The sequence below is a fragment of the Apium graveolens genome, chromosome 5, assembly GCF_009905375.1.
Source record: "Apium graveolens cultivar Ventura chromosome 5, ASM990537v1, whole genome shotgun sequence".
Classification (NCBI taxonomy): domain Eukaryota; kingdom Viridiplantae; phylum Streptophyta; class Magnoliopsida; order Apiales; family Apiaceae; genus Apium; species Apium graveolens.
Window position 1 is genome coordinate 15,148,175 of NC_133651.1, and position 15,651 is coordinate 15,163,825.

At 32.8% G+C, this 15,651-nt stretch overlaps 1 protein-coding gene across 1 annotated transcript; it reads right to left on the reverse strand.

Moving 5' to 3' along the window:
- Nucleotides 1-3,276: 3,276 nt before the first annotated feature.
- LOC141723493 (putative polyol transporter 6) lies at nucleotides 3,277-5,418 on the reverse strand. Its single transcript, XM_074525311.1, has 2 exons — nucleotides 4,963-5,418; nucleotides 3,277-4,844 (listed from the first exon to the last, which is right to left on the reverse strand). Exons 1-2 carry the CDS (start codon nucleotides 5,072-5,074, stop codon nucleotides 3,436-3,438), a joined length of 1,521 nt encoding a protein of 506 aa, XP_074381412.1. The 5' UTR covers nucleotides 5,075-5,418; the 3' UTR covers nucleotides 3,277-3,435.
- Between the last annotated feature and the right edge of the window lie 10,233 nt (nucleotides 5,419-15,651).

Sequence of the window (15,651 nt, forward strand, 5' to 3'; positions counted from 1 at the left end):
AAAGTAACATGTACACGCGCGTGCGCACACACATATACATACATGTATTTATTTATTAAAAAAACACCATGTATATGGATAAATAAATCATTTAAATTTATTTATTTATTTATATATTCAGATGACTAAAAATAAGTTAAAATGCAGATGTAGCATCCTTGTCAAGTATTGATGGCACCCGCTCTTATGTCAACATTGACCACCCCCTCTGAATGCCCTTAAAAATTGTCTCACAACAGCCAACACTGGAAAAACGAGCCACTGCCTGCTCCAACAGTCGAACAATTTGTCACATCAAACGAAGACCGTGTGTAGGAGTTAGCAATAAGTTATCTACGGGAAACGGTTATTCCAGATGGCACACAGGTCAAACAACCATTTCAGTAACCTTTAATAATTTACTTTCTGTGCCAACTTAGATGAGTTATCAGACTTGCCGAAGTGGCTTCAAAAGTTCAAACATATTAATATGCAGGTTGTATGTTGCATCTGTCGTGCTAAAATAGTTGGCATACTCGGCGGGAATGGCTGGTGTTACAATTGTTGCCCTACTTGTGCTCGTGCACTTCGAGCCTTGGATGGATCATTTCTCTACTTGGCATGTGATGAAGAAATCCCTTCACTGGCACAAAGGTAATACACTTACTAACAATTCATAACAGCGCTCATACCCGTCTGACTATTAAAATACCTATAACAACACTCATAATGATACCACCCCTTTCTTTAAAAATTAATCAATACCAAACCAAAACGGAACAAAACATATTGTTTGGGACATACTCACATACTACATTGACGCTTAATATTTTACAGGTTCAGGATTATGGTGCAGATTGAGGATCAGTCTGGATCTATAACCGTAACCTTGTTCAATAAGGAAGCAGAATAGCTTGTAGGCGTTCCTTTACATAAACTCTTGGCCGAGGCCGGCGAGGTATAGAATGGTTAATTTACAACAACATAGGTCCATAATTTAGTCATTAACCAAATAATGAAATTTCTATTATGATTATCTCCAGGAATTGGCAGTCATTCATCATGCTGTCAATAATATCGTTGGAAAATTATGCGCCTTTCAGATCAAGATCACCCCATACAACATTATTTAGGGATGCGAGGAGTACACGGTCACAAGGGTTTCTGAGCTTATTGGCGTTGTTTCTGATACTAACATTTCATCTCATTCTACAAGTGCTGGAAATCCAATCGGTCCCAACTCTAGGAAGGTGACTTAATTACTTCCAACAAGCCTTTCAAGACTATCTAATAAATATTTCAAGACTATTTTTAAAATACCCCATTTATAGGTTGATTGTTATTTTATCAGACTCCATTTCTAAATTTCATCAAATAAATTACTATAAGTTTGAAATTTATATTTTTAAAGAAAGTTGGTATAGTTTGCTATAATAATATTTTTTACCTTTTCTATCGTCCTTTATTGTATGATTGGTAAATTATTTTTTTATTATGTACATCTTTTAATTTTTAATGTATATTTTTTTAATTATAATGTTGATAAAGTTTGTTTCTTTTTCTTAATTTTCTTGTTGTCCCTCATTATTTAAATAATTAGTTTTTTAAAAGAAATTTGGCCTTGTTTTCTTGGCCTTGTTGTCGGCCAATGTTTGGAGAAGATATTACCCCTTAGGAGTAGATCCGACAATTTTGGACACGACACGACTTACACGACACGAAAATTTAGTGTGTGTGTTTGCATTTTTAGTATACGACACGAAAGTACACGGTCGAGATTTAGTGTCGGTTTTGTGTTTAACCTTCGAGTACACGACACGACACGAAGTATACGACATAAATAAATATTATATTTTAACTTTAATATTTTTTATTAATATATGTAGAATTATAATAAATGTATGCATGTTTATTTTTAAAATATTATTTGACATCATTATATTGTATAAAATTGAGATCTAAATATATATTTTCATATATTTATAATTTTTTTACCTAAATATTTTGTTTTTCAATTTATATTAATATTAAATTTAATATATATTAATATTCAGCTAACACGACATACACGACACGAAACGACACAAAACGAAAGTACACGAACACGAATGCTAAACATGTCGTTTTTGTATTTGGCATTCAAGTATACAAAACACGAAAATACACCGACACGAAAGTATATGACACGAACGAATTGCCAGGTCTACTTAGGAGACCATCACGTTCAATACCTACATTTGTTAGAAATAATTGTTAATAATTATGTATCCTTATATATTTAATACTAGATTATGTCTGTTTATTTATTTAGTATTAGCTTTACAACCCGTGCGATGCACGTGTCTTCTTCAATATATTTATATTATTTAAAATTATAATAAATTTCTTTTAGTTAATATTAAATAGTATATAATTGATGAGATTTGAATCATTAATCTTAATAATTTTATAAAAATATTATTAATATTTATTTTTGGCGAGATTCAAAAATGAAATTTTGGATAACGTATAAATAATAATAATATACACTTTTGTTGTTGGAGGAGTTCGAACATGGGAATTTGAGTAGTGTAAAATAATAATATAAAATTTTTGTTGTTGGCAGGATTCGAACTTATTTCGATCTAACGATCTAACTGATCACTTGATTAAAATATCTGATGGTCATAAATAAGAATAACCAAACCTACCAAAAAAAGTATACCAAATTTTACCTCATTTCGGTTATTATAATATAGTATAAATCAGGTAATTATGTCTTATGATAGATTAGTATTAGATTATATCTCCTTATTGGGCGTTTGTTTCACAATCAAAGTGGTTTTAGTTTAGTTATACTTACCACCTTTGCAACAAATGGCAGATAATTTTGACCATTAATTTTATTTTTAATCTAACGGTACGTTTGCTTTATATCTCCTTATTTATTTCGTATTGGTTAATTATGTCTCTATTTAGTACTAGAATATGTATACTTATCTATTTAGTATTGAGTTTGGTATTACTTTAGTTCTTACGCAACAAATATCACATAATCTTAATCATTGATTTTATTTTTAATTAATCTAATGGCATGTATATATACTAAATATCATCCTTATACTAATTATATATAGGATATAATTTTTTGGAGACTTTTTTTTTTTAAATTTTATGAAAACATTTTTATATTATGAAGTTATATATAACATTTGTTAGAAAATATAGTGTAAAGATATAATTGAACTGCATCATAATAATTTAAAAGAATATGGTAACTATCTAATGTATACAAACATTTAAAGACCAGATCCCATGTAAACTTTAAACTTTTGTAACATAAATATGCAGTGTATATAAGATTGAAGACAAGATTTCATGTACACTTATGTTACATACCAGTAGATCATTATCCCAGTTACACTACTGATGACTTGCAAAACATAGACTAATGAGTGACTAACATTTTTTACCGCATCACTGAGTTTGGATACTACTATTGTTTGTGGGCTGCTTTCTTCCAAGGCCTGAGATTTTAAGTGGGCTCTTCTTACTAAAGAGCTCTTCCATCTCTTCCAAAGATCTTCCCCTAGTTTCAGGCAAGAAAAAGAAGAAGAAGATCAAGGCCAACACAGCAATGCCAGCAAACATAAAGAAAGCCCCTCCTATAGTAATTGCTTTATAGATGGATATGAAAGTTATGGATATAGTAGCATTCATCAACCTATTCACAGCCACCCCAATGCTATGTCCTTGGGCCCTTAACTTAAGTGGAAATATCTCAGAGCTATAAACCCAAGTAATCGGGGCTAGCCCAACTGAGAAAAACATCACATATGTATAGGTGGCCCCAATGCATAAGCTCAAGGCCCAAACTAGCTTCTCCTTAGACTGCTCTACAACTGTCAGCCCAAGGCCTAATCCCACCAGTGCAAAAGTCATGCCTCCCACACTGGTTAACAAAAGTTTTCTCCTCCCAACTTTGTCAAGTAACAGAGTAGCTATCGTTATAAAGATTATCCTTGTAATTCCTGTACCAACTTGTGCAAGTAACAACTTGTCTTTGCTGTGGATCCCAGCTTTCTTAAAAATCCTTGGACCGTATAAAACCACCGCTTCGATCCCCGTGGCGTGCTCGAAAAAATGTATTCCGATTGCTGCTAGTAACATCCAACGAACAGGAGGCGATGGCCTTAAGATAAGCTCTTTCCATATATTTTGTCCGTTTGAATTTTTTACCTTAACATTATCATCAGTGCAATTCTCATCAATCCCAGCAGCCACTTTTATGTCAGAAAATCGAACTTGAGCTTCCTGTTCAGAGTTCGATACTTGTAAGAGGACTTTCTTTGCTTCTGCAAGACGTCCTTGCATTACAAGCCATCTGGGAGACTCTGGCAATCTAAGAATGAAAAAAGCCAAAAGAAGAGAAGGAATAGCAGCAAGTCCAAGCATTATCCTCCAACCAACTTGTAGCGATAATCTTGCAAAGAAATAGTTAGAAACATAGCCACTTAATATGCCAATACTTATACATAGTTCAGGTAACGAGGTTAAGAATCCTCGAGATGAAGGAGATGAGATTTCAGCAGAGTAAACTGGTGCAATCATCAAGGCAAATCCTACTCCAATGCCTGCTACACATCGGCCAGTCAATAGAACGGGGTAATTTGGACCATACCCCATTAGTACTGAGCCGAGCAAGAAAATAATCGATGCCAAAAGTATCGTATATCGCCTTCCAATGTAATCGGAAACTCTGCCAGCAAGAAGAGCCCCTACCAAGGCGCAAATGTTAAGTATTCCAGCCAGGACTTGGATCTGCATATCGTCAATTTTGAGGTCCTCTTCGATAAATATCATGGCTCCACTCATCACACCTGTGTCTGCATGTTCATTCAAAATATCTCAAATTAGTAACTTTAACCAAATAAAGTCTAATCACATAATTATCTTGCTCATGCAGAAGCTTAAAAAACAGAAAAAAAGAAAATTGGAAATTACCGTATCCAAATATGATGGATATAACAGAAGCAACAACAGAACAGGCGAATGCATATTTGTTGATCTTTGTTGTATAATCGCCACTTAGTTTGCTACCCTTTTCTACTTCCATTGGGAACAAACAAAGTTCAGCTAGCTTGATTCAGATGGTAGAACAAATCGCTAACTAGCTATATAGAGAGAGAGGAATGGCAGAACAAAACGCAAACTAGCTATATATAGAGAGGCAAGGTAGAACAAAACGCAAACGAGCTATATATAGAGGAATGGTACTACATTACTACTACATTGAGTGACAAATTTTGATAGTATAAAAATAGATTATTCGTCAGCAGGTATGAACTTGAGTAAATTCAAAGTAAACGCTTCACTGGCTATTGCTGACTACAATTGTCCTTACCACCCAACTAGGAGATATCTACTTTTGTTTTGTAGACTGTGAGCTGTAGGCTGGAGCCGTATTAATTTGTTATGCGCATATTATGAGTTTAGTTTGGCTCTTAAACTTGGTAGAAAGTTAGTATTAATTGGCAGGTGCAGAGTCAGTTCAACTGGGAGGTCTATTGATAACGAGATGAAATAATATCCAAAATACTGATATTTATGAACTACTGATATTATTTAAAACAAGATACGAGTTGAATGTGTGACACTGGAAGTCTTGTACTGTAACAGACTTGAGTTCAACAAAATATAACTTGTTTAATTACGAGGGGGGAACAATTTGCTGAACCGTTGACTCAGACATGTATATACACGCTGCATAATTCGATCTTATCAACAGGCATTGGGTATTTCTAACGCCATCTTTTTCATACAATTAATATGTTTGCTGTCATGATCCAGGGTATATTTAGCGACTTGTTTAACGGTGTTAGAATTCGATCCGTTAACTATTATACAAAGAAAATAATATATATACGCCAAAAATGCATAAATGATACATACATGTACTTAGAACTTATTTCATTAATATATGCATCATGCATTGGTGTCCAATTACTATAACAAGAAGCAAAATGGCCGGACATTGCAAGAAACAAACATCAACTATAAGCGACCGTTGATGGTGATGATGATAGTGTGTAGTAAGTAGTAACTCCACCGATGATTACAGTGATAGCATCCTGCGTATAATGTGTATAGCGTCATGCGTATAATTTGTATTTTTTTATTTAAATTTTTTTGATGAACTTGTGGCATTTATATTAAATCGCATATTTGTGAACTTTAATATTTTTGATTGACGAGGTTATTAAATTCGCCGTAGGATTTGCGTAACTTAATTAGTTAATGGATACTTCATACTTGATTTAAAATAGATATCGTTGATTTGGTATATGCTTTTGTTGTAGTGTAGATAAACAGTTGTTCATTCGAGTTTATATAACAATTATATCTCAATAAATAGAACTGCATTAACAACAAAAAAAATTCTTTGTTCGTTGGTAAAAAAAAACATGCTCCGAAACAGAAGAATCAGTTTGAAATCTCATTTGGGGTGGAAACTTGAGAGAGAGACCAAGCTATTGGAATGCATCTTACGAAGTGCCATCCGCTTGACACCGACCGGAAGTGCGTTCAGTAACATATTGCAGTGACTAAACGAGTTTAAAATAGTATTTGGAAACAAGTAAATCCCGAGCAAAGAACGAAGGAAGAATGCATGCATCTAATTTATACTACCTCCGTCCCATTAATTTCTCTACGGTTATTATTTATACGTATTTTGATGCTTCTATAAAATATAATTTCATAATATTTTTTTTTAAATTTTTTTTGAATAAAAGTTTAAACATATAACTTTTATACAAAAATAAAAATAAAAGAATATAATAAATTTACACTTTAAATGAACATTAAAAATCGTGCCAAAAAATAAGGTAGAGAATTCAAGGGGACAGAGGAGTACTTGTTATACTTTAAATTAGAAGTATATCTAATTTATACTTTGAAGAAGTTCATGATGGCTGCCGGTACTCCTATTAAATATAACTACTCAGTATTTATTAAGTACAGAGTTACATACTACATGATTTTAGATATATATCATACGAGAGTTATGCTTGTGTGTCTTTTTAGTTTAGAGTCGAAATCAGGAACATAATTTGAGGAGTTCGAATTAAATTATTTTATATTTTTTAATAATTTTATATTAAACTTTTGAATAAATTTGACAGTTAGGTGGGGATCGGAGTTCATCCCTGTCCGCCCTCGTGATCAGGTTAATACAGGTTTAAAGTAATATTCTTATAAAAGTTTTGTTAGGTTAATACTATATGTGAACCAAAAAGGAATAAGGCAAATATTTATTAGAAAGATGACAAGAAAAGTGTGCAATAAATATTCCACAGTCGGCAGTCAATTATTATGCATCAATCAACTGTTAGGTTATATTCTGTTCAAAGTAAAAAAGAAAAAGGGGAGTGTTAGGTTTTGCAGATAGTGTTTACTGTTGACTACAACAATCGGAGACGACATAAGTTAGCTGTATAAAATACTAAAATGTATGTCTAAAATATACGTAAGACGCCGTGTGAAACAGGGGAACTAAATTAAACAAGATATCTCATTTTACTTGGATCTGCAACTCGCAAGTTGCAGCCCTTCAACATCGGCGTATGAACTCAGTAGTTACAGGATACATGCATTTTATTACTATTATCATACAGTGGGTTGGTAAATGGACCCATATGGTATGGTACTGACCCGAAAAGTCTAAATTTATGTAAAATGTTTACGTAACTCAAGGACTTATAAGGGAGAATATAATACAGGACAAAAAACAGAGAAGACCCTATGTAGTTTTTAAATGTAACCCTAGCTACAAAATGTTAAAACTCTCTGCTTCCCAGGAGAATCTTTTTTATTTATTGAAATAAATAAGTACTTATCCTGTTTCCCGTGAAGTGTTTGATAAGTATTTTTAATATAAATTTGTGCAAGTATCAAATTATATACGACGGCTATTCTTTCCCTTGATTTAAGCTGGAGCTTGGAAATACATGGATGAATTATTTGTATGACGACGATATGTAAATATTCATATTGACAGTGACATCCACAGTACAGGCATTGTATCCCATCCGGATCAGATTGTTGACTCGTCCACTTATTGGACGACATTAAAATTACTACTGCTCTATTTATGCATGAAAGAATGACTAATAGAGTACTATATTTGACTTTAATTGTCCAAAATATTCATAAACATGAATATTCCTCTAAAACATTTACGAAATATACATTTAAAATCATTATTTAATTTTTTAAAATATTAGCAAAAAATATGTATGCGTTCACTTTAATTTTTTTAAATGCCCACGCCTGTACAACATATTTATTTGCCCTTCATTATTTTTTTAAAAATTTTTTATGTACCATGTCCCAAATACATGTTTCATATATATTTTGAACGTATGATTTGCTTTTAAGTATTTTAGATAATTGAGCTTCAAAATCCTGTATTTCGATGCCACACCCTTCATGTATTTTCATGAATAAATTTGGATAAATTCATATTTAAAAATGAAGATTATTAAGGTTCTCTTATTCACTTATTGAAAGTTGAAGCGGTAAGCCGGTACTAAGGCTGTCAATGGATTGGATATCTGATCCGATCTGATCCGATTCGATCCGAGAGCCCCTGTAGCGGATATGGATTACTTAAAATAAAAGTCAATCCGAAAAAAAAATCGATTCGATATACAGGATATGGATTTAATAAGGTCCAACCCGTAAAAAAATTGATCTGAATATATATATATATAAGACTAAAAAATCACCGGATATTTGTGTAAGTTATCTCTTTGATTTGAGAGTTTGAGTTGTTATCAATCTTGTACGATAAAGACATTATTATATATATATTGAATATATAACTAATTCATAAGAACATTGCTAATTCTTAAATCACATAAGCATATAAGAATTAACAATTAAATTAGGAGAAGGGTTTGAGAAAACAAACAGAGATTGAATTTAATCTCGAGTCCAGAAAACTGTCTCCTTAAAGCAGTTTCGCCCCGCACCATCCGTGTTTAGCGACCTGCTTCCCAGGATAAAACGAGATACTAGTATAATCGATAGATCGAATATACTCTCAGCGAACTTGAACTGAGCCCGAGAACTATCACCGGAATATTGAAAAAATTTAAGACTAAAGAGACCAAGAATGAAAGAGATGACTCTTATTTTCTTGACTTAATAAAACTGGTGCCCTAAGACTCTATTTATAAAGAGAGGCTTGAAAGGACTTGTTTTTCTTTTCGATGTGGTACATGGTATTTATAAGAAAAACTAAGGAATAGGTTTGTGCTACTCTCGATGTGGTACAAAACCACTTTTCATATTAAAAGGTAAACTTTGGAACATCAGTTCTCATTCACCTTTTACTCATTTTGAGCGTGTTAATATGCGTTGGAATCCCCTCGAAGAGGAGAATACGTTCCAATAAATACACACCACTAACACATAATGTGTCTCACTCATATAGAGTCTCAAAATAATTCACAACTTAGTCTAAAATACAAAGTTTGTCCAACAATCCCCCACAAATGAGATTGATGGTCCAGTAGCACGCACCACATAGACACCACATAGACAGACAGACGCGGAGCTTGACTTGGTGATAGTTCCGGCGGTCAGATATAGCATACGATAGGTAGAGAATGCTCCTTGAACCTTCGCTCGAATAAGTATATCGACTTTACTGGTAGACAGTATGACGCGATGTCCTTGAACTGTTCGGCCGTTTGTGTAAACGATGACATACTCATCACTATATCTTTCCTGACTCATTCAGTTCTCATGATTATGTCCATTTTGGCCCTGGAACATCGTCCTGGTTCTGCAAGAGTTTCTAAAGAATTGTGTCTCGCAATTCTCCTTTGAAGCGGCCATACTTCTCTCTTACATAGGTGATCTTTATCTTATAGAGTAACCCGCGTTTACCCAACCGAATATTATGTATTCAAACTTGAAATCCTTGTATTCGTCAAAGATCATTAAAAGCATAAAGCTTAACCTCGTACCCTACGGGTCTCACTGTTCCATCATCATAGAAATAGGCCAGGGGTTACCCCCACAGTGATTTGGTCATCATGATTTAGTTGTCCCATTGAACCAAGTTCTTGGGATCTCCAGTCAGCAAGGTTGGGTGTCCACCATGACGCCGTTAAGCAATAGGCAAGGCTCATTCCTCTCGATGATTTGACAACTATCTCTCGGTCTAACTAGATTCTCTTGTCTTAAACAGATTCGCTCAGTTTAACCATCTGGTTAGTGGATCCAAACATTATCATTTGACTTTACATAGTCAATCATGATAATTCTCGTTGAGAATAGTTGTTTAATGGTATTATGTCCTCATCATAGATGTGAGACATACCATTTCATACACAATAATGTGATCGCCCAATTTGCATATTGATTACACGATATATGCATATTGAAGACACGTTTTCCTTGTCATTTAGGAATATCCTTACAAAGTGGCTACTCAGCCTTTTAACTGCATTTATTTTATGCACCAGACTCGTATTCCATCATGAATCGAGCTAAGTTTAGGATTTCCATGACACGACTGCTAAGTGTGAAATGTATTCTCGAATGACTTTTAAGTTCTTAAAGTCAAATATCTAAATTTACATACTATATTCACATAGTACAATTAGATATCTTTCATATTGCAGTCCAAGCTCACGAGCACATATCATACACCTTAAATCTCATTGCAATCACTTCCAAGTGACCAATTTCCATTGTACTCGTGCATCTACCCAGTTTACCAACTGTGTAGCCTATGTCTAATTTTGTACAATTTAAAAAGTACAACAGACTTGCAATCCTTCTTGAGAGATCCTTGTTCATCTACGCTTGGATAAATATAAATCCATTCCAGTTATGACAACTTTAGCTTCGTTGATCTCTTCAAAATTCACATCACCAACATGTGACATGTATCATCTAAAACTTTTAAAGTCACGAAGATTGTAATCTTCAAATTAAAACTTTTCAATCTCATCAAGATTTTCAGAGATGATCCTCTTGTCATTACTTCTCGTAATGATCAGATCACTCACATGCAATCAATTATGACTTGCATATCATGTGTAAATAACACATGCACACTTGTCAATTCTCTGATTTTGAATCAGTTTGACATCTCATATTGACATATTTCACATTTATGAAATAACTTTACTAGTTATTACTTAAGGCTTCACTTGTTATTGATATTACCAGCTTTTAGCGTCCCAAAAACCAGCAATTTCAGTTTGCATCATTACCGAGTTTAATCGTCCTTAAACTGGCAATCCTTATTCACATAGCAACCAATTTTGAGCGTCCTCAAAATGGCAACCATGTCATTTATTTGAAGCCATTGCTTATCATAGCAATATCAAATTTAATATGCCATTATTTCGTGTCAATGTTGTTTCACTCAACATGATCACCAAAAATACAGATTTTCTACTCTTGATTTATCTAGAGCAACCCTCGGGTTCACGTAAATAGATATTTCTCCAAATATCTATTTAGAAAGACCATCTCAATGTTCATTGATGCACTTTTAAATTTCACAATACGATAATTTTAGTATCATCTTAATGAACCTTATTCTCAAAACTCGAGAATATTTCATAAATTATATAAGGTCATCACTTTCGACTGTAATATTTTTTGTATCAGTCTGACCTTATACTTCCTTCAGACCCAGATATATTTTCCCTATTTAAAAATTCATTTGGGTCCTAATGCTTCTATCTCGTAAGAAGATCTATATATTTTTTAAACAAGATTCTGTCAAACAGAACCACTCTCTCTATTTCTTAACATCCTTTCCCCCACAAAGGACATAGAGAGAACATGCACAATTCATTTTCTAGTACACGTGCTAGAAAATCTTGATTTATTGACTCTCAGTAATAGTCAAATTTTCTCTTGATATATTCACTTATCAAGAAATTATACGAGAAGCGCATTGCTTCTATTAAATTTACGAGTTCACCTTCAAGCAAATTATCAAGACATTCGGGACTAGCAATTATCCAAGTCTTTTGCTCTCTGCAGGTTCATCCTCACATTCATCCAATAACTCGTAAGTTCATTTAGATGACTTTTAATTACAGATCTACTAGGATCTACTAGCTTATCACATAAGCATTCCTAAACTCTGTAATAGTATTCTTACGAATCTCAAAAATTAGATTCATATATCGGATATTATTAGACTCAACCATTGTCTATGTATCCATCCAAAATATCTCAATTGATTTTGGATCTCATGCTACCAACAGAGGTATTGGTATCAAGTTTCGAGATACCCCCACATTTCAATTATTTTCAAGAATGTTTCATTACATTCCACTATTCATAGAAAATTCAATAATTTTCTATTTTAGATACCCCCACAATTTTAATATTTTACAGAATGTCAGAAAATATTCCAAAACTAATAGGAAATTTAATTATTTCCTTCTGTGGTATCATGTTTAAGGAACGATTAGCCCTTCGTAACTAATATCCTCAAATTCAGTGATAGTCTGAGCTGATCACAATCGTTTTGCATCTCTCTCAGAGCGCAACTCAAGCCTGCATCTACTCCATTTATTTAATGCGAGTAAGGTGCAACGATCTCATGAATATTCACGTTGCAAACAGAATTTGCCCGGTGATTATTCATCATCAAATTTATTCACTACCATCTTAATTATCTATATTAAGTTGGATTTACCCTTGAGTTTATAGAGCACACATCTCTCTATTTAGCTTCAATATTGACTTGACTACGAGTACGAGTGGTAAATGTTTTACTATCAAACCAGACAGTAAACACGTATCGTGTCACTACCTCTCATCTGAGCAGGTTTTACGTCATTCATTAAAACCTATAAGATTTTAATATCATGTTTAAAGAACTTCCCGTGGTTCTTATCATTAAAAATTCAATTACCGAATTTCTCTAAAATATTTACATGGTTCACACGAACCTACTTTTCTGGCTCACCTACTGGTACAACCATAAATGGCCCAAGGAAGAACATAAATCTTCAATAACCCCACATTCAGTGATCCTTGATCAACTGATGCGTTAGGGTTAACAACTTTTCGAATTCTCTCCGAAGTTCAGCATAACTACTGAGATCAATATTCGCCGTATTAAGTATCATATGGATCACTATAATAGGCTCGTGTGTCACTGCCGCAGCAGACCGACACCAACACGTGAAATTACTATTTAACTGGAGGAAAAATCCAACCAGAAAAATATAATTTATGTGCCGACCCATAACCTGTACTCCAGGCCCATTAGGTTTTCTAATGTGGAGAATCCTGAGCAATTGTAAATATGGTTCACTTCAGCTGCCCACCTCGTCACATTATTTAACAACAAACATGTTACTGCATTCTATCCAGTATTACAAGTTTGTGATATAACTCCATTATTAAAGATTAAACAATAATAATTGATGCCTTATCATCACTCAACAATGATTTAAAAATTAATCACCAAATAATCAAGTTCCATCATGAAGGGTCACATTTATGTAGCCATATCATTTAATTGCATAGCAATATCATGTTATGAACTTGCAAACACGCATGTAAACTATAGCATATACAATTCTTGTATCAGTGTACTAATAATTCCAAAATCAATTCAGAATTAAAAAATCAATCACCATGTTAACAAAACATAATAAGCTATCCATTAATAGCGAAAACATGGACGAATTATAAATTTGGGTTTAATCTACCAATTTATAATGATCAACCCGAGAGAGATGTCACCAAATATGTCCACTTGAATATAAGTTGATCATAAATCAATAACCATTAAAGCATCAATAGCCTTATAAGAAACCAATTATCCAACAACTTTGTGCTTACTTTTGCCTATACCTGTTATGCTTAAACAAAGCACCACTTAAAATCAAATTTATATTAATTTCAAGCACATGGCAACAAGTGATTAAAGAAATTAACGCACTAAATTTAATTTAATTAATGAGGCAAATAATGGCCAATCATATACCCATAAATAAATCCAATTTAAACAATCAAATTAACTTTTGCGTCTACTCACAAGAAAGTATGAAAATTGAAGTAAACTGCTTTAAGATTGTTATCAATCTTGTACGATAAAGACATTATTATATATATATTGAATATATAACTAATTCATAAGAACATTGCTAATTCTTAAATCACATAAGCATATAAGAATTAACAATTAAATTAGGAGAAGGGTTTGAGAAAACAAACAGAGATTAGATTTAATCTCGAGTCCAGAAAACTGTCTCCTTAAAGCAATTTCGCCCCGCACCATCCGTGTTTAGCGACCTGCTTCCCAGGATAAAACGAGATACTAGTATAATCGATAGATCGAATATACTCTCAGCGAACTTGAACTGAGCCCGAGAACTATCACCGGAATATTGGAAAAATTTAAGACTAAAGAGACCAAGAATGAAAGAGATGACTCTTATTTTCTTGACTTAATAAAACTGGTGCCCTAAGACTCTATTTATAAAGAGAGGCTTGAAAGGACTTGTTTTTCTTTTTGATGTGGTACATGGTATTTATAAGAAAAACTAAGGAATAGGTTTGTGCTACTCTCGATGTGGTACAAAACCACTTTTCATATTAAAAGGTAAACTTTGGAACATCAGTTCTCATTCACCTTTTACTCATTTTGAGCGTGTTAATATTGGTTGGAATCCCCTCGAAGAGGAGAATACGTTCCAATAAATACACACCACTAACACATAATGTGTCTCACTCATATAGAGTCTCAAAATGATTCACAACTTAGTCTAAAATACAAAGTTTGTCCAACATGAGTTTCACTGATACTAATTTAATAATGTAATACTTCTTCAATCTCAGTTTGTGCGATGGGTGTTTCTGAACATTGGGCTAACAATGATTTTTATCTGATATGATCAATTACGATGTTGTTATTTTTAGAGATGTTGGTGCAATTTAGATTGTTTGGCATGTCTTTGATTTCATTTTTAACTTCATGAAATTTTAAATTCTATGTGTTAAAAGATTAGGAAATAAATCATCTAATAATTTTTAATATATTATTTGTTTTAACACTTGGTTGTATCGATAGTTAGGGGTTATCGCGATTGTACTATATTCAAATTAATGAAATTTTTTTGCATTTGTCAATAAATAATGTCTCTTCTTTATAGCTCATTTAATACAATAAAGATGAGACATTATCCGTTTGTTATTTGTTCCTTGAAGTTGGGTATTTGTTATTTGTTATTTGCATTATCTAGTTATTTGTTATTTGTCTCATATTGGAGTTGGTTATTTGTTTTGTTCCTTGTGTAGTAATTTGTGGTATTGGTATTGTTTAATGCAAGATTTTGAACTTTATTGCTGATTTATTTCATCCACTCTAGCTAAGTTTAGGGGATAGTTAGCTTAGTATTATCAAAATAGTTTGTTTCAGAATATACATTTTTTTTGGTAATTGTTTTAACATTTTTTTAAACAATTTGAAAAGTACAAAAAAAAACTAGTTCAAAAAATGATAATTTAGAGAACAATTTAAAAATTTTGAAAGTAGGGAGATTTATTTTTATTAAAAATTCAATATAAAAGAGACATATAAATTAATAACAACAAAACAACAAGAATATTAACACATCCTTAACAAGTAATTAT

Excerpts from the sequence above, each read along its gene's own strand:
- LOC141723493 (XM_074525311.1), bottom strand. The coding sequence starts at position 5,074 with ATGGAAGTAGAAAAGGGTAGCAAACTAAGTGGCGATTATACAACAAAG. Across the intron at positions 4,845-4,962 it reads ATCCATCATATTTGGATACG|ACACAGGTGTGATGAGTGGA; the intron begins GTAATTTCCAAT and ends ATGAACATGCAG.